At 38.4% G+C, this 21434-nt stretch overlaps 1 protein-coding gene across 1 annotated transcript in view; it reads right to left on the minus strand.

The window, feature by feature from the left end:
• Positions 1-21434, minus strand: part of LOC107686266 (zinc finger protein ZFPM1-like) — a 95589-nt gene that overhangs the window by 43448 nt on the left and 30707 nt on the right. The window contains exons 2-3 of the mRNA XM_016483193.1: positions 7275-7418; positions 273-410 (exon numbers count right to left, since the gene is read on the minus strand). Of these exons, the coding sequence (XP_016338679.1) occupies positions 273-410; positions 7275-7418 (282 nt within the window). The remainder of the gene's footprint in view (positions 1-272; positions 411-7274; positions 7419-21434) is intronic.

The following is a 21434-nucleotide window of genomic DNA, read 5'->3' on the forward strand; positions in this document are numbered from 1 at the left end:
GTAGACGATATTATCGGATATCGCAATATTTTTAAAGGCGATTATCGATCAGATATTTTTGACATATCGCCCAGCCCTAGTACTTACTCCATAATTTACAGGCAGTTCAGACTGAATCATTTCTGTTTTGAATGTGAAACTTGATAAAGTCGTGGCCTATATTGTTTCATGGCCGCCTAGCTGACAGTATGAATACAGCTGGCCCTTCCTGAGGAGCCTGTGACTCATGCGTCAGTTAAACACTCCTGAAGGAGGGACAGATAGAGACTGACCTGGGCCGTTCCACTGGGGTTCCCCTTCCCCATCTGCCTCTTCCTCTTCCTCCTCCTCATCTTCTGTACAGTGTTTTGGTCCTATCTCATCTTCCTCACCCTCATCCGGCACTGCCAGGGACTCATGGGTCCTTGGCTCTGTGGAAAGCCAGTGGAAAAATTTGACAGGGAAACAGCATCACACATACTTATTAGTCCAGTTCTAAAAAGTTTGCTTGTGCAATTTAATTTGTGCTATATTATCTGGAGTACTTATTCTGTTTGGTCAATCACAGCATTCTGCAGACAAAAGTTTTTGTATTATGATCGCTAAAATAAAATGTTTATATATTTATTTGGCAAGTCAACATGAAATAAATGGAATAATGAGTTAGTCATTATTGCAAATTAAGCCACTTCAGAGTGATCTGCTTCATCCTGGGGGTCCTAGTCACCCTTTCAGAGATTATTTTGCAATAATGAACAGCTGATTGTATGTTACTTATTTTATGATTGCGTTATTACTTGTTTAATCACTAAATGTTTCCACGACTTTCACAATAATGTTTGTCACAACTGCCAATGGTGAGTGAATGTGAGAAAAGGTTTACTACCAACCATAAAATTTATTTTGGTTAAATTTTTTTTTATAAGTAATTATGTTAAAGCAATATTATCATCATATAACAGCACACTACTGATCAAAGAAAGAAGTCTCTTATTGCTCACCAAGGCTGCATTTATGTGTTTAAAAATTCAGTACAAACATCAATATTGTGAAATATTATTATAATTTGAAAATATCTGTTTTCTATTTTAATATATTTTAAAACAATTTTTTCCTGTGATGGCAAAGCTGAATATTCAGCAGTCATTACTCCAATCTTCACTGTCACATGATCCTTCAGAAATTTGGTGATCAAGAAACTTTATTAAGAATTATGATCAGTGTTTAAAATAGTTTTGATCATTGCATTCTAACTGTATATATTTTTTTTTAATTATTGTAAAATCTATCACTGTATTAACTTGAGTATTAATTTCTTTCAAAGCAAAAATGTTACTGTCCCCAAACTTTCAAATGGTAGTGAATAATTTTAATAATAAAAAAAAATCATAAAACATGAAAAAATATACAAATATTAAACATAATATCAATATTTTTACTTTTAATTGTTATGTATAAGAACGATCGGTCATTTTTGGATCATGAGTGTGATGTTTTATGTTGTACAGTTCTCCAGTACTCAACAAATGAGTGTGGTGGTCTTGCTCTGATGATCAAAGGTGGCTGAAAGAGAAGCCTGTGTTATTCAGTAATGCAACATCTCAGTATACACACGAGCCCTTTTGATTTACCAAGCGAGAACTGGAAACCCCTGCCAACAGACGGCCAGCGTCTTCCTTTTATTAAGGCCGATCTTTTTCATCAGTGTGAAAGACAGAGTACAGATCTCCCAGACATTGATGCCACTGATTAGTTATTCTCTTTGATCAAAGCGATCACATTGCTGATAGCAGTCTCTCCTCTCTCTTTTGGCTGGTTGAGTGCCACTGTTGCATGTATACGAGTAAACTGACATGACTTCTTGTCCTCTTCTCTCCCAAACTCCACTTTTCTTCTTCTCCCCTTCCCCAGCTCCCTCCCTCGATTACAGCTCATCTGTGGTGCACAAAGGGCATGTTTACCCTTGCATTCCCGTGGCGATAAACAGCGATAGCTGCTGATCGATACCGGCCATAAATGTCCGTCCACGTGACGCAGGTCAGAGCTGCCATTATTAATGCAACAGGTTGAAGATTAGATCTTCATCATCAAATAAATCTCAAACAGCAACTTCCCAACGCCCTTCTCGTCAACCCCAACAATTCCACCTAGGCCCAACCACCTTTCTAAGCCCGTCCCGGCGCATGCCGTCCCATGACGCGCCTCCCTCCCTGCCCAAGAAGCCCTATTATTTTCAGCTATAAATCACATTGAATGGCACATTGATTTTATCCTGCAGCGCTCAGCATGGGGAGAGGAGCTGGAGCCACAGTTATTGCATTTAATATTATCAATATAATCTCCCATATCATCTGAGCCGAGATGGCAGGTATCAGGAAAAGAGGGTGGGGTGGATGGGTGCTGCCACCATCCAGGCTCCTCGACAGTCTCCTTAGTCTACCAGCACATGCAAACACACACACACATGCCACGTTCCTAACCCAACAACCTCCATTCATCTGATAACAGCAACTTCCCTTGTCACACCTGGAGGGCAAAGTCACCCAGCTTGCTCCATTCTTTCTGGCTGGCCTCATTTTTTAGAGTCAATTTTCTGTGAGTTCTTTTTCCCAAACAGATCATCGTGGCAGGGTCAAGCTCTTTTCTTGTAAGTTACAAAGGGCTCAACTGTATCATCTCTGAGTCCAACATGGCGCCCCAAAGTGGGGCTAGCTAAGATGTTTCCATCCAGTTAACTGTTTCAGCCGTGGCAAAACCATAAGCTGGATCTGGCCCGCGATCAAACCTCCTCACTGGGTTTGAGATAACAAAAGGTGTTCGGGAACACGGAGCTATCTTTGCTTAAGGTTTATCAGCTTCTCTGCTGATACGGACGAGGACTTCATCAGATCCTTCTTCGGATCGCTTCAGACTGACCCTTTCACATGGAAACCAGCAGCCGCTCTGCCATTAATGATTATTAAAAGGTGGTATTTTAGTTTATATTTATGTTTTACAGGTGGTTATCGGCACTGTGTGTCCTGTGACTGGTTGAGTGTTTTTCTGAAGCAGTTATCAGTTGGTTATCTCCTGTCTCTTTCTCTCCCAGATGGTGGATAAGGGAGCTTGCCTTTATTAGCCACTGCTGGCCTGATAAAGACCTGGTATTGATCGCAGGTTGAAAGAGCAGGTTCGACAAACACGGCTGATTTACAGAGGCTGATAATAGCAGCACCGGGCAACAGTGGAGCCCCGAGGGGTGGGGGCGAGAGATTGATAGAGGGGAAAAAAAAGAGCTAAAGAAACACGTTAACATAGACCCTCTTTTAACATCGGAAAATAGGAGGATGACAAATAGCAACTCAATTACAAACTTGCGAATACCACATACTCATATGTCTAAATGCACACACACATGCACACAAACAAAACAGGGCAATCTCTAAACTAGTCACGATTAGCACCTGACAGAATTTCCATGCGTTTATCAAAAGCAGCCAATGAACCGGCTCTTATCTCCTCAGTCCCCAATTTCACAAGAACAGGAATTTTCCAGATTAAAAGAAAAAAAAGAGGAAAAACAGAAATCTTAACATGTTTCCACGACTTTCACAATAATGTTTGTCACAACTGCCAATGGTGAGTGAATGTGAGAAAAGGTTTACTACCAACCATAAAATTTATTTTGGTTAAATTTTTTTTTATAAGTAATTATGTTAAAGCAATATTATCATCATATAACAGCACACTACTGATCAAAGAAAGAAGTCTCTTATTGCTCACCAAGGCTGCATTTATGTGTTTAAAAATTCAGTACAAACATCAATATTGTGAAATATTATTATAATTTGAAAATATCTGTTTTCTATTTTAATATATTTTAAAACAATTTTTTCCTGTGATGGCAAAGCTGAATATTCAGCAGTCATTACTCCAATCTTCACTGTCACATGATCCTTCAGAAATTTGGTGATCAAGAAACTTTATTAAGAATTATGATCAGTGTTTAAAATAGTTTTGATCATTGCATTCTAACTGTATATATTTTTTTTTAATTATTGTAAAATCTATCACTGTATTAACTTGAGTATTAATTTCTTTCAAAGCAAAAATGTTACTGTCCCCAAACTTTCAAATGGTAGTGAATAATTTTAATAATAAAAAAAAATCATAAAACATGAAAAAATATACAAATATTAAACATAATATCAATATTTTTACTTTTAATTGTTATGTATAAGAACGATCGGTCATTTTTGGATCATGAGTGTGATGTTTTATGTTGTACAGTTCTCCAGTACTCAACAAATGAGTGTGGTGGTCTTGCTCTGATGATCAAAGGTGGCTGAAAGAGAAGCCTGTGTTATTCAGTAATGCAACATCTCAGTATACACACGAGCCCTTTTGATTTACCAAGCGAGAACTGGAAACCCCTGCCAACAGACGGCCAGCGTCTTCCTTTTATTAAGGCCGATCTTTTTCATCAGTGTGAAAGACAGAGTACAGATCTCCCAGACATTGATGCCACTGATTAGTTATTCTCTTTGATCAAAGCGATCACATTGCTGATAGCAGTCTCTCCTCTCTCTTTTGGCTGGTTGAGTGCCACTGTTGCATGTATACGAGTAAACTGACATGACTTCTTGTCCTCTTCTCTCCCAAACTCCACTTTTCTTCTTCTCCCCTTCCCCAGCTCCCTCCCTCGATTACAGCTCATCTGTGGTGCACAAAGGGCATGTTTACCCTTGCATTCCCGTGGCGATAAACAGCGATAGCTGCTGATCGATACCGGCCATAAATGTCCGTCCACGTGACGCAGGTCAGAGCTGCCATTATTAATGCAACAGGTTGAAGATTAGATCTTCATCATCAAATAAATCTCAAACAGCAACTTCCCAACGCCCTTCTCGTCAACCCCAACAATTCCACCTAGGCCCAACCACCTTTCTAAGCCCGTCCCGGCGCATGCCGTCCCATGACGCGCCTCCCTCCCTGCCCAAGAAGCCCTATTATTTTCAGCTATAAATCACATTGAATGGCACATTGATTTTATCCTGCAGCGCTCAGCATGGGGAGAGGAGCTGGAGCCACAGTTATTGCATTTAATATTATCAATATAATCTCCCATATCATCTGAGCCGAGATGGCAGGTATCAGGAAAAGAGGGTGGGGTGGATGGGTGCTGCCACCATCCAGGCTCCTCGACAGTCTCCTTAGTCTACCAGCACATGCAAACACACACACACATGCCACGTTCCTAACCCAACAACCTCCATTCATCTGATAACAGCAACTTCCCTTGTCACACCTGGAGGGCAAAGTCACCCAGCTTGCTCCATTCTTTCTGGCTGGCCTCATTTTTTAGAGTCAATTTTCTGTGAGTTCTTTTTCCCAAACAGATCATCGTGGCAGGGTCAAGCTCTTTTCTTGTAAGTTACAAAGGGCTCAACTGTATCATCTCTGAGTCCAACATGGCGCCCCAAAGTGGGGCTAGCTAAGATGTTTCCATCCAGTTAACTGTTTCAGCCATGGCAAAACCATAAGCTGGATCTGGCCCGCGATCAAACCTCCTCACTGGGTTTGAGATAACAAAAGGTGTTCGGGAACACGGAGCTATCTTTGCTTAAGGTTTATCAGCTTCTCTGCTGATACGGACGAGGACTTCATCAGATCCTTCTTCGGATCGCTTCAGACTGACCCTTTCACATGGAAACCAGCAGCCGCTCTGCCATTAATGATTATTAAAAGGTGGTATTTTAGTTTATATTTATGTTTTACAGGTGGTTATCGGCACTGTGTGTCCTGTGACTGGTTGAGTGTTTTTCTGAAGCAGTTATCAGTTGGTTATCTCCTGTCTCTTTCTCTCCCAGATGGTGGATAAGGGAGCTTGCCTTTATTAGCCACTGCTGGCCTGATAAAGACCTGGTATTGATCGCAGGTTGAAAGAGCAGGTTCGTCAAACACGGCTGATTTACAGAGGCTGATAATAGCAGCACCGGGCAACAGTGGAGCCCCGAGGGGTGGGGGCGAGAGATTGATAGAGGGGAAAAAAAAGAGCTAAAGAAACACGTTAACATAGACCCTCTTTTAACATCGGAAAATAGGAGGATGACAAATAGCAACTCAATTACAAACTTGCGAATACCACATACTCATATGTCTAAATGCACACACACATGCACACAAACAAAACAGGGCAATCTCTAAACTAGTCACGATTAGCACCTGACAGAATTTCCATGCGTTTATCAAAAGCAGCCAATGAACCGGCTCTTATCTCCTCAGTCCCCAATTTCACAAGAACAGGAATTTTCCAGATTAAAAGAAAAAAAAGAGGAAAAACAGAAATCTTAACTAAAAACGTGACTTAAATGTCTTACAGCTGGAAAAACTGACAGAAAATGCAACAAGTCAACCATATACATCAATGTCTGCAAAAACTGAATTATTTTACCTCATTAAAAAAAGAGAGAGAACCTGTTTGTTTTTTTAAATCTATAAAATATAACACTTCCAGAAACTAAACCAGTTAGATTAAAATAATCTAATTTTAAGTTACGATGGACTCTCTTCAGAGGAAAGCGTTCTGCATCATTCAGTGAGCATTTCTTTTTCCTCAACAGTTATTTCATAAAGGATTAGTTCGGTCATTATTTACACTCTTCTCTCATTTCAAACCAGCATGCTTATTTTTTTCCCATAATTTTTCCCATATATATATATATATATATATATATATAGTGTAAAACTATAAAACACACTACATAAATATAAATGTTATTGCTAAAAGAAAAATAAATTAAAAATACCATAAAAAATAATATAATGACTCATTCCACACTACAGTATATTCCAAGTTTAATGAAAACTCTGTAGTCAAATATGGAAGCTTAAGATGCATTGTGCCAGAATGGACAGCAGCATCAAACGGTAATGGCATGTCCATTGACATTTATTAGAAAGCTACAGCAGATTTTCTGTGAAAAATTTAAGTCTGCACTTCAAAAGAAGCTATCATACGGCTCCAGAAGTTCATGGACGGTGCTTTGATGGTGTTTTTTTTTTTTTGTACTTTTTGGAGCTTGGTGTATAGAAAAAAGGAGCATGAAGACTCTTAAAAAAAAAATGAACCCGTTTTTTCCAGACGATCAGATGTGAGCGAGATATGTAATACTGTTATCAATAGACATCAGTGTTAAAACTGTTTAATCACAAAACAATACAGGTTATATCAGACCATAAACACACTGTTAGGAACATTTGGGCAGCTTCTGATGGTTTTCATACAACAGCTGGTTTAGCATGCGTCATTTCACCTTCGTTATAAAGTGGTGCAAATGAAGGTGGACTTGAACTGCCACACTCTGCAGAGTCCTCCTGGTCTGAAGCTCCGCCCTCCTCTCCTGACATGCTTACATCATCAGATGGATCCTCACCTCCATTAAGATCCCCAATAGAGCCTGCAAAGAAAAACAGAGAGAGAGAGAGGGGGGGTCATAAAGAGAAGAGCAATATAAAATAAAAGTCGTCTGACATTAAAAGGCCTTTTAAAAGATCCCATATCATGCCTCTCAACTGAGAGGCTTTAGATAATGTGAATATACCCTGTTAATGTCTTAAAGGAAGTAGGGTGTTCTGTAAATAAAAAGTGATAAAGTACATGATTAAGAAAGAAAACTCTGATTCATTTCAAACCTTCTTGCTACATGCCTTTTACAGCTTTAATTGGCATGTAGCAAGAAGGTTTGAAATGAATCAGTTTTCTTTCTTAATCATGTACTTTATCACTTTCCAGGGTGATTAACTCATTTGTATAACTCAATACATTCCCAGTTGGCAGCAGTTGAACAAAACCTTACATTTTCCAACCATGATGAGATAACCAAACGTTGATGTTTAAAAAATAGCTATTTAATTAGCTGATCTTAAAAAAAAATCTTTCCGGGAGGTTAGGTTTGGTGATAAAACTAATTGGGTAAAACATTTTTTAACATAAAATCAATTTTTAATTAATTGTATTTTTAGAGAACAAGCCATAAAATAAAAAGAGCTCTCTAAGAATATTATAATGCGATACGTGATAGACAAGGGCTGCTGTAGTGGACACCACAGCGGTTTGCATGTTAATTCAACCATCGCCGTCTGTATTGTTATTCTAATGAGGTTTAAGATGAGCAAAAATAACATAAATTCACCAAAGCACATTCTAACTGTGCTTAACTCAACCAGGACACCCACTATTTGACGCATCTGCATCTAAAGCAAAATTACCAGGGGTTGGAAAATCGGATTTTACCACAGTTTTTGGTAAATTAATTTTCATTAAGTTGTGATGAACAGAGAGGGGAATTGTTCGGAGTTAAAGCCGTGACTGGAGGCGTATATATTTACACTTCCTAAAACAAAGAGGCCTATAATCTATACAAAGCACACAACAATACCCGTGAATAAAGAGCCTTGTAGAAAAAGGCAAAGGCAATTTTTCTAATTCTGTTAATTTCACTTCCAAAGCAATTAAAACGAGGCGGAGATAATGCTTGGAAACAATCACTCCCTGACAAAGTGTTTCTGTCTTTGTAAATGAAACATCTTTAGGCTAATTTCGACTTCCACGCCTGCATGGTTCACTGTAATTTCAGATAAAATTAACACACTTAGATTTGGACCTTAGTAATAAAGGATGTGAGAGAGAGAAAAGTAAAAAGATCGATCCCATACGCCATATTTTTAGAATGTAGTCCGGGCCTTGCTAGATCTAATTTTCTATATCTGTGGCGACATTTTCATACAATTAATTTTCCTTTAATCATAATTGTACAAAGGGGCTCCTCTGTTTAAAATTCCAATTATATTTCGTGTTAAATGTAAGTCTGAATTATGATTTTCTTTCCTATTACTGCTCTGGTTAAATGAATAAATCGCCGCATCACTGCTTACAGACATCAAATGGCACGGAAAAAGTTTCTGCTCAACCTCTTCATCTTATACGAGGAATAATATGTATCTTTCACAGAACTGAACACAGAAAAAGGATTGCCTACATTGGCAAAATGTCAGCAGACAACTTTATTTGTAGTAAATTTAATTTAAAAAAAAAGAGGGGAAAAAATCTGGCACTCAGGAACATTTATCATATGTAGAAATATGATATTTATCATATGCTTTTGATATATAAAATTTAAATTAAACCTGAAAAATAATAATAATAATTAAAGGAGCAAAATATAAATTATAATATATTATAATACAAAAAAAATCAAACTTTTTGCTTTCTGTCCATGTTTAAGGACTAAACCTTAAACTGTAAAAGCCCCCATTCTGTCTATTATGCAAAGCAAAAGAAAAAAGATGAACTGAAAAAAAAATTCACTTTTGAGTTCTAACTGGCACTCGAACAGGCAGAACAAAGTGAGAAAGCTGATGAAGGCAGAGGAGATAGTGCTTTATTAAGCGGCTCCGTCCGCATCAAACCAGTGTGCTTAGCGGCAGTGATTAAACTAAGAGACAACACATCAAACCTGAGCCCTGATTAAACGAACAAACGTCCTCACCCTCACGTTAATCACCACATTACCAAACAGCCCAAACACAGCGGAAAAAAGAACACTGCTTGTATCTGGAAATCAGGGACTTGCGAAGAAAGATACTTCGAGGAGAACTGGGAGCCTATGGTGAGAGTCTATGTGTGTGTGTGTGTGTGTGTGTGTGTGTGTGTGTGTGTGTGTGTGTGTGTGTTCAGGGAAGTACTGCGCTACCTGACTTATAATTTCAAGCACAAGTGGCTACACACATTGATCATAGCCAAGGGCATTAAAACACTCTTAGTAATATTAATTAGATGGATCCAAGGGTTAGACCGGATCCCGGGCACTTGAAAGCACAGCATCCTGCATAAATCAAAAGGAGACTTCACAAATGTATCATTTCGAACTGATCTCTCAGTACTAAAACAGCTGATGAGAAGACTGATCAGTTTATATACAGACAGGTAAAAGGAGCTATTGATCTGCCAGCTGAAAATATGCTGAAATCATTGATGAGCCACTCGAGTGCTGAGACAGAGGCCTGGCTGGACGGGACTCGTGTCACCAGCATCGCTGGAGCTGTAGATAAGCTGGGAGCCTCAGGGCTTGCGCAGCACTGGCAGGATCTCTGCGGACACGCTGACATACAGGAGTGGACTTTCACTTGCTTTGCCAAGACTCGCGCCATCTCCGTTTCTGCCAACACAGCATGCAGTGTGAAATGAGGTAGTGAATAGCACTCTTGTGTTCATTCAGTAAAACTTCAGACATACAGGGCATAAGTGTCTCGTGACTGACAAGACAACATTTACAATTAGAAACAGGCACTTACACAATGGATTAAAGTGAGGCAGCGGTGCAATATTATTAATCATTGTACTAAATTAACAGCTTGCACTGTGGAGTCTCTAGGACCTGCAATATCTAAATGAATATTTGTGCTTCTATACATGTTGTGTTATTTACACAGTCATACATTTACAATTGAAGGCTACAGAGCAAGCCTGCCACAAAAACGTATATTGTTTTTTTGTACGTGGGTGGTATCTATTAAATATTTAAATAGCTATGTCCCATAGTGTGACATGCTATATTCCATCTAAAATTATAGTAAACAGCATTTTACTGGTTATTTTTGCCGAATTATGCATGCAACTGACCTTTCGCAAAAACCCGTCCTCCTTAGTTACTGTTGCTATGTCCGACAAGCCATGCCGTGCTCACACTACATGTCAAAATATGCCCTTTTTTTAAGGTCGTACAATAGTAAAATGTGACCATGGATCACAAAACCTGTCATAAGGGTCAATTTTTTTAAATTGAGATTTATATATCATCTGAAAGCTGAATAAATAAACTTTCCATTGATGTATGGTTTGTTGGGATATGACAATATTTGCTCGAGATACAACTATTTGGAAATCTGCAATCTGAGGGTGCAAAAAAATCTAAATACTGAGAAAATCGCCTTTAAAGTTGTCCAAATGAAGTTCTTAGCAATGCATATTACTAATCAAAAATTAAGTTTTGATATATTTATGGTAGGAAATTTACAAAATATCTTCATGGAACATGATCTTTACTTAATATCCTAATGATTTTTGGCATAAAAGAAAAATCGATAATTTTGACCCATACAATGTTTTTTTGGCTATTGCTAAAAATATACCAAAGCGACTTAAGACTGGTTTTGTGGTCCAGGGTCACATATGTGAAAAACAGATCGATATTTAAGTCATGGTCACCATTCACTTTTATGAAGCTTGAATATTCTTCTGTAAATAACTCCTTTTACAAAAAACGGATAAGAGTTATACAGGTTTCAAAAGACATGAAGGTAAGTAAACAATATCTGTAAAATTTTACTAAACTAAAATTTTAAAAAGAGAGAGAGAGAAAGAGAGGGGCTTATAAATAAAACACCGCAAAAACCACAGTATATTTACACACTATCTTTTGTATTTGCCAAAGCACGAACATAAAGTGTAAGAACAAAGAAGAAGAATTAACCAAAAACTCTTAAGACCGAGCACGAGCAAATAATATAGTTATACTTGACGAGGCTTGTTAATAATGAAATAAAAAAAGTAAACAGCGCAAGAAGAGACTGTTCTCATTTCCATCAGTCAAATCACACGAGTGAGTGATTGTAATACTTATGATAATGACTGATTATTGTAAGGTGATAATGTGTGGTGATGATATTCATGTGCGCTGGGCATCGGAGCACTTCAAACGGGCCTGACTGATCCTCGCCGTGGATTTGTCAGCAGGTTGTCAAACATCAAACAGCCGTGAGCCCAGGACACTGCAAAGAGGCACATTTTAAAGACATCCCTCGATTTCCTTATCTTCTTCTCTCACTCTACGCTTCCTTCTCTGCTTTTTACATCCCTCCATCACGTTACTGTCTGTACCTTTTCTCTGCCTCTCTCTCGCCTGTGCAAGCTCTTTCCTTTCCCCATTACTCTCTCCTTTCTTTCACTCTCTCTCTCTCTCTCTCTCTCTCTGACTGAGAGCGTCACTCTGTGTGGATAACTGCGAGCCGTTCCCGGTTATCGCCTCCTGCAGACTCTACCGGTCTGATCTGTCTCCTCTTCATTAAGCAAATACGCCGACGTGGAAATGAAAACATAATAGCTATTTGATTTCCAGCGAGATATTTTGCATATTGGTTTGGAGCTGATAGTGGAATTTCATCAAGTCGTTTTTTTTTTTTTTCATGCTTTAAAAACTGAATTACTGAGCTGGGCGGCTTCGGCAGGATTTCTTTACATTGCTGGGAAGAGGGAAGGAAGAAAAAAAAAACTGAAACGGCAGCAGCGGTTCCCCAGGAAGACTACTTAAACGATTAAATATCCCCCATTCCCCTTTTTCTCTTTTTGATAACGGGGAGGGAAAATTTAAAGAATTCACAGTGCTTTAGGTTCAACTATACTAATCGGAGATAGAGAGAAGAAAATTAACTCCTTAATGAGCAGGAGCTGTCTGCCAGATAATGGTCAAGGAGAGGTGATAGGGCTGGAGACTGAAAGAGAGAGAAAGAATGGAGGAATAAAAACAGAGAGATGGATTCACCGAACAGGGGAGAAATCAGATTTTACCCCTCCCATGGAAATTGTTCTTTGTGTCCACAGAGGGCAGGTGCGATTGTCTGCAATGATATCTCTAAGGTTACAAGCCGGTCGGCTCGCCATACAGATGAATGGTGCACCTGAGGGTATTTCTCATGCCCCTTTGAGAGAAAAACTACCCCTGCAAGTACAGATCAACAAACCTGCTCTCACCAATTTATCAGAGCCTTCCTGTAGAGGAAAAAAAAAATACTACTGACGTCTATTTTCCCTTTTGGAACACTTGCGAGCACAGTCTTACTATTTCTGTCACAACACATATATAAACTTTTCTCAGAAAAAAGGATATTTCAAGTTATTACATAAGATTGTGGTTAAAAAAAACCTCACATGGATGAAAGGAGTGAAAAAAGCCCATTTCTGAGATATTTCCATCCTTTAATGAACGGGAAAAAATCCTTTAATAGAGATTTTGCTCACAAAGAGGAATTTTCACCCAATTAGATATTTTAGAGTGGAGCATAAATATATTCACTATAGAAATTACCATGACTTCTTATGATTGTATTAAATTTATATGGCTTTTCCAGGCCTTTAAATCATGATTTTAATACTCCCTGATGGGTTTCCTTAACTATGGGAACCTGGTATTAAAAAGTCAGATAAATTTTTTTTTATTCATTCATATGTGGAAATATGGAATATAGAATCAGAAAACCTTTATTGTTGGCCTGTACAATACCACTGAAAGGCCTGGGGTCAGTGAGACTTTGAATAAATAAATACATAAAATAATAAATAAATAGTTTTATTCAGCAAGGACGCATTAAATTAATAAATAAAATAAAAAAATAACCAACCCGGTAACGGTAATGTACGTTTACTATATAATTCTCAATAACCTAGATAAATGACAAGAAAAGGCCACAACACTCGCTGAGGAATATAAGCACTAACTGATCCCATTTCCTGGAGAGGTGAGAAGGCACATTTTCCCTCTTCAGAGACGACGCTAAACACCCCACCACTGGTACTTCACCACACACACACGTCTTGCACCAAGCCACCTCTCTGCTTCACCCCTCCAACCTTCCTCCCATCGCTAGAACAGCAGAAATAGACTAAACAGATTATACGTGCAAGTAAACGAACTCATATCTGAGCATGTGTGCCTGTGTTTGTTTGCCGAGTGAGAAAGATACAATAGGAAAGAGGGGGTGTGTGTGAGTATTTATGAGAATGAATGAAAAGGAATAGCTAGGAGTGAGTGAGAGAAATGGACGAGTTATATGAAAAGCATGTGATGCAGAGGAACCTTTTCTTCTGAAGGTCAGGATAGATGTTGGAGGACTGGAAAAGAGTGTGTGTATATTATTTGTGAAATGCCCATTGCTAAGATTGAATGTGTGTGTGTGTGTCTTCTCAATAGACTTGCAAGTTCTTCATGGGGAAAGACAGATACGGATGAATGAAATAAGTAGTTGATTCAGTCGCCCCTCCTCCCCGCGAATCTTGGATGGTGGGAAAGTTGAAATCTGCTGCTATTTTCTATCTTTTATCAGGCAGCTTATCTCCTGGCTCTTGTCTGCGTGCCTGGCTTCGATAGTCCAGGGTCTCCACTCTGGCTGCCTGGCAACTTCACTCCTCCCAGTTCAATCTCTCCTCCTCTCTCCTTGCGCCACGCTCACCCCACCTTACACAAGAGCAGGAGGAGTGAAGCAGAAAATTTCTATTTATGATTTAAAGCGGAAATGTTCTTAAGAATTGAGGAGCGGACAAAGATGTTACAAAGTCTAGACAGCTGACTACCAAAACAGCATTATAGGTAGGGTTGGGTATCGGAAACCATTTCCATTTTAGAACCGGTTCCAAATTTCCAAGAACCGGGTATTCGATAAGACATTTAGATTCTGCTTCACAATTCCTGCGTTCGCATTTTAATGTGATTAAAAACGATTTAAGTGCAGGAACGGAAAGAACTTGCGCCTTTTGCGTGCAGCGCACACGAAGCGCAAGCGCGAGCACAGAGAACAGAGGTCGCGGTACGGGTTCCCGGTTTGTGTCCGTTCTCGAACCGTTCCGTGTATTTCCACTGTAGAAAAGGTTGTTCCGGGCCGAAACTGACTTCTTTCATATTTGTCGACCAATATGCAGAAAACTACGTCAGTATATCATCATAAACACAGCCGATAAGAATCGGAATCGATAAGCAGAATCGGAATCGATAAAATGTAAACGATACCCAACCCTAATTATAGGGCCAGGATGGCTGAGAAAAATTTGGGTTAGGTTGACAATATTAATTAATCAAATGTAATTAATCTTAATTTTGATTAAATCGATTCTTAAAAATTCTCCAAAATCGATTTTTAGTCTATGCTGTTTTCAGTTGAAGCATGAACAAAACTTCACCAAACATTATTTGTAGTGTGTCTCCCATCCAGTAATCGCTCACATGAAATTCAAACAATAAATGTTGTATTGACACACTTTAATGTGCCGTGACAGATCATTGTAGTTGCCTCAGTTCAAGCACCAGTGCGAATGAACCATTTCAATTTGTATATTTAAACAACGAATTGTTATTGTAAAAATTTGAATACCCAGCCACTGAGTATAAAGCCCAAAGTAAACTTAATTGTTGATGCAAATGCCTAGTGTATATGTATAGCTGATTGCATAGCTTCCAAAGTATGCTCCATTTGAGCTTCATCCTTGTCCAGTGTTTGCAATATTTCTATCCTGTAGTTCTATTCCAACTTTTATGACCAATAAAAGTCAGTCTTTGTAGCTGTTTAACTAGAGTTGCGGAAACCTTAACGCAGAAATCTACTGTTGTTAAGTAGTTTGTTGTTGTTCAGTTTTATCCATTTATTTTCGAAAGCGAAACAATGGGCTGAGGCAGTGTTGTCACTAATTGGGCAAACTAATTAGCACCAAAAAAAACAGGGTGCATGTACGCAAAAAAATCTAGTTAGCATGTACGGTACCTTTGTGTATGCGTACAAACCAAAGCATAGCTTATTTTGGGCTTTAATGTACTAATAATTAATTCAATACCACAAATACTGATAAAAAAAAAAATAGTTCTCTAATTAAAAATGTACCCATTATGTGTTCATGCTGTTTCATTTTATGCTTATTTTCGTATAACAACAACATCCTAACAACAGTTAGCAATAGGCAGATCACTAGGTTTAGAACAGAGCTAGAGAGATGAAACTGTGAAATCAGCATAAAAAGAATCTGACAAGCATATGGACATCGCATTATCATGCTTATTTATCTGGCACATAATTTAACAGCTCTTTTGTATGAAGTACCCCTACTTCTCCGCCTCCTCACCAACCAAATGGAGGTTCAGATCAATACACAAAAGTACATACGTGTATGTTTAGCTAAAGAGTCTCTAAGCTGCATCAAGCTCTCCGTCTATTCAAGAGGTCAGGGCAACAGCTGCCAGGACGCGTCTAATGGAATAATGAGCATCGGTGCAAACAGAGCTGTGGGGTTACGCAGAGGTCACAACCTGTTAACGCACACATACAAGCGTAATACAGGAAGGCACACATACTGCCCTGTGTATGTTTGCTTACATTCATGTTTTAGCTGAAGATTGTTTCCAAATTCTGCATTAAACACAAGCTTTATCTTGACTTGTCTGTCAGCCAAAGAAAAAATAGGTGTTAACACTTATGCACTTAATATAGACGTCTATGGGGCAATATAAACATTAAATAACAGCAACCCAATAGACTTCTTTTTAAGTGCACTTCTGCCAACACATGAAAAAATTCAGGTCACCTGAAAACATTTTAGCATCATATACCAATCAGATGTGCAATTTACAGTGTATTTTTAGTGCTTACTTAACCCACCCCAAACACTTAAAAATGTGAAAATACACGTTGTTATTATTAATAATATATTTTTCTTAATTTTTTTGATTACTTGTGGTGGGATGGCTGGAATGTTCTGATTTCTGAATATATATTATTTGCTAAGCTACAAAAAAAAAAAGAAATAAATAAAAAAATAATAATAATAATAATAGGTGGGTTTTCTATCAATATAAAACATTGGTGACTTTTAATAAATAACGTACAGTTTAATCAAACTTTCCTCGCAAAAAAGGAGGAAAAAAACTACACTGGACATTTTCTAGTTCAAAAGAATAAAATATTCCTTTTTGTGTTCCACAGAAAAAAATGTGTTGAGTGACTTCAGAGTGAGTAGATGCGTACAGTATAGGGGTGTGAACCTACACTGGTCTCACGGTTCGGTTCGATTACGATTATCATGTCATCGCTTCGGTTCAATTCGATATCACGATGCATCACAATGCATTAACGATGCACTGCATCCTCAATTTTAAATTTTACTTCACATGTATACAATTTTGTCAATAAATACAAGCAGTCAGATATATGAACTGTACCTGACGTGGTTTCTCAAGTTAGTGGTATTACCCCCGGCATATTTTATTGTGCGTGACATGATTTATCATGATGTGTATATGAACATATATGATGTGTCTTCTCCAGGTTGTGCTTACCAGGTTGTTCATAAAAGCCGAAATGTGCCCAGATGTCGGTTTTAAAGTAGTTGGAGCATTTTTAATTACTCGCACTCGCGTCTCGCCTCCCTCCACCATTAGGCGCGTTTTACCAGTGCTGCGCAGAATGATCAGTGTATGACATCAACCGCGAGAGCGATCGAAAGCATAAGGATCCGTCTGCTCTCTTATCGCTCTCGAGGTACTTGATGTCATACACTGATCATTCTGCGCAGCGGCACTTCAAGCCGAACGCGCCTAATGTATGCTACCACGACAAAGCACGTATGCGACAAATGACGTCAGAAAAGCATCAGAACGGTATAATCGGTTATGGTCTATTACTGAACCGATACCGAATCATCCTAGTCTGCATCGCGATGCATCGTAGAAACGATTAATTTCGACACCCTAATACAGTAGATGACAGATTTTTAATTTTGGGTGAATTATCCTTTTTATGGAGGTCTAAAGACAAAAGATATTAATATAATTTTATTTAATGACACTCACCTCATCAAATACTGAACAAGGTAAAAGAGACTCTCATAGTACTGGTGAACGGCCTCTCAAAGACATTGTTGCATTTGTTATCAGACCTCAACTTGATTGATATAAGCTGTCCTTGGATAAGCCTGAGGCAATATTCAGACACATTCTTTTCCCATGAAAACTTCTTCAATTAAAGCAGCCTGAGCCAACAAAAGAAACAAGCGCAGATTAAACTAATATCACAAGAATACATTAAAATCAGATGCCGTAAGCTCCAAGACACTTTGCATGTTTGCACGCTTATGTCTGTGTTTTATACTATATCTAAGAGTGAATGTGTCAGAGAGAGAATGCGTCAGCGAGGCGGATGGGTTGAAAGAGTAGAGGGAGGATGAGAGCGATCCCTCTTAAGACTCATCTTCACCCAGAACGCTTCTGAGACTCTTCAGAGGAAAAGGGAGAGGCAGCCATCGCGACGGTATGTGTAGGAGACGCCTCTCATTCTCCTCTCCCTCCCTCTTTTCACCATTCCATCATGCCATTCACTTTCTCTTCTGACAGAACACAGCAGATCCATCGTCATCCCCCTACTAGAGATGATGATTCTCACTCTTCACACACATTCACACAACACAGATGTGCACACAGCCTTCACCGTTTATCCAGACTCTGACCCTGAGGTCTGAGCTTCAAGAAGACAAAGGGTTGTGCAGATCTTCCAGCTCCCCCGTAAAGACACATACCCAGCTGCTCCAGTCCTGACTAAAGACTAAACATGGTAGATCACACAAACACACCGCGGATGTGCAGACTGAAGCACAAGACCACAAGATACCCCAAAGAAGAGCAGCAGAGAAGCAGCCAGAAGGAAAATACGATGTTACGGATGTTTAAAGTTCACAAGAATTGTCATTTACAGCACTTTACTTCTGTAATTGATGAATTTGTGAATGACAGTTGTTTGGATTATAAAAAGTGACAGATCTATACTAGGATGAGGCCATACAACAGCCTGCAGAGTTTAAGTGATATCAATACAAAAGCAATTGGATTTTGATCAAATATTTTAAGATTTGTAACTGTGTGCACTGATGAATAAGGAATACGCATTAAGAAAGTAAACATAATTTCATGTTATAATATAATATAATATACAGCAATAGTTGGTGGGCAGTTATTATTGACAGATAATAGAGAGGGGACAAAGGGGACACAATTTGGACATTACTAACATGTGTACACTACCATTTAAAAGTTTGAGGTCAATAAGATTCTTTTTAAAGAAATTAATACTTTTATTCCACAAGGATGCATTAAATTGATCACAAGTGACAATAAAGACACTTACTGTATAATATCACAAAAATGTCCATTTCAAATAAATGCTATTCATCAGAAATTTTTATTATCAAAGTACCTTGAAATTAAGCGGCAAAACCGTTTTCAACATTGATCATAAGAAGAAATGTTTCTTGATCAGCAAAATCAGCTTATTTAATTAAGCTTATTTAATTATCTTAGAATAATTTCTCTAGGATCATGTGACACTGAAGACTGGAGTAATGGCTGCTGAACATTTGCTATGACAGAAATAAATTACTTTAAAAAAAAAACAGTTATTTTAAATTATAGCAATATTTCGCTTTCAATACAGCTTTTACTGAATTTTGACCAAATAAATCAAGCACTTGTGAGCATAAGAGATGCCGTTCAAAAACACCCAGTCTTTTGAATTGTATAGTGCACATTTAAACTTATGTTAAGTGTTTTCTATACGAATATTTTGGTAGTGTGAGTGGGTGTATGTGTATATTTCTTTTGTACTTCTTGTCAAGAGGCAGAGAAAAGCCCTTTATGGCTCTTATATGATTGTTATGACTTAATCACCATAAAAGCACATAAAAACAGACAATACAGTGAGCTACTGGCTGGTTATACACACACATACTAAAACACTTCAGCAGTCTTCATCAGCCAGAACTGCACCATTCGCTCCTCTAACTGTCCTGTAAACCGTTAATGATTATTCACTGGTTTAAACATTTTCTTAATATGAGTTGCACATGAGGGATATCAAATGATATGGTAGCACTCTTATAAGCAAAAAAATATTCTGAGAAAAGTTTGATTACCAACATTAATCAAAATATATTTCTTTGTGTTCTACAGAAGAAAGTAAGTCACAAAGGTTTGGAACAACATGAGGGTGAGTAAATGATGACAGAATTTTCATTTTGGGTGAATGATACATTTAAAATAAAGAACCACCTCAGGCCGTTTAAACCCACCAAACCCGTTGCAAAGGAACCTCGTCTGAAAGAATTCACAAGCCATACAAAAGACTTTTGTTCACATGCATTCACATTATTCAGCTGTGGTCAGATGTACATGTACATATGTGCCACATCTGAGGTACAAGCACACAAAAAAACGTATCTGCAGGATAGTAGAGAGGGAAAGAGGCAGGATTTGGTGTTGAAATGTTATCTTTCAACATTGTTGCACAGGCACAAAATAAAAAAGTAAATAAAAATACAGCGATGTGTGAGGGTGCCAGAGATAAGTATGGAGAACATAGGGTGGGGGTGGTGAGGGTAGATGAAGTAGGTATGTTAAATATAAACCAGCTCACAGCTGGCAGCAGGAAAGAAAGGGGGTATTTTCAAGAGGCAGGGCATCACTGGAGCCCTCAGTGTCTCCGATAACATCCATGTTGATAGAAAGAGAGAGCAGTACAGAAGGGGGAAGAAGAGATGGGGGTAGACGAGGGAACGCAGCCCGGGAAAGATGCGTACAGAGATGCCGTTTGCGAAAGGAAGTATCACCACCCCTCGAACGCAAAAGTCACAACGGGATTTCTGATGGGGAAAATGTGTTCTTTTCAGATGAGAGGAAGATAAAGAGAGCACAGCCAAATGTCAAAGATGATAAATGAATGAGTGCACGGAAACACTAGCATACTCTGATGTGCATGTCTAAGACGCGAACAAACAGAACATGTCTGTTTGCTCTCTTTAACAAAAACGTAAAACGATAAAAGTTACACAAAAAGAACAGCAAAGAGATACACAGATTTAAAGGGATAGTTTGCCCAAAAATGAACGTGTTGTCATAATTTCTCACCCATAAATAAGTAATTAAAGTTCTGAAAGAATTTCCTTGAGATGAAAACAAAAAAAACTTTCTATGCGATTACAAAAAAACTGGAACTAGAGCATTCAAGATTCAAAAAAAGACAAAATCATTCAAATATTAAAGGGGTCATATGATGCGATTTTAAGTTTTCCTTTCTCTTTGGAGTGTTACAAGCTGTTCGTGAATAGATAAGATCTCCAAAGACTAAAGTCTCAAACCCAAAGAGATATTATTTATAAAAGTTAAGACTGGTCCACGCCCTCCTAAAACGCCTCGTTTAAACACGCCCCCAACATAAAAAGACAGTATAAGTCATTATAATCCGTAATTATGTCCCCACTGGATGCAACAAATGCCTAGTTTATATGGGTTTTAATGTTTTTTTCTCGTCACTCCGGGACACGGCATCACAGTATGGTAAGGGGCATAACGTTTCCGTCACACGCTTGAGGTATTTGGCCAATCACAACGCACTGGATAGCTGGCCAATCAGAGCACACCTCGCTTTTCAGACCGATGAGCTTTGTAAAAATCGACGCGTTTCAGAAAGGTGGAGCATAGAGGAGAAACAATAATGTACAGTATGTGGAAAATATTTTTTTTTTACCTTAACCCGCATAAACACATTTTATTAAACCAAATACACAAAATAATGTTTTTTTTTAGCAACTAGGGCTGTAGCTATAACGGCAATAT

This window comes from Sinocyclocheilus anshuiensis, unplaced genomic scaffold (genome assembly GCF_001515605.1).
Source record: "Sinocyclocheilus anshuiensis isolate Anshui unplaced genomic scaffold, SAMN03320099.WGS_v1.1 scaffold481, whole genome shotgun sequence".
Taxonomy (NCBI): Eukaryota; Metazoa; Chordata; class Actinopteri; order Cypriniformes; family Cyprinidae; genus Sinocyclocheilus; species Sinocyclocheilus anshuiensis.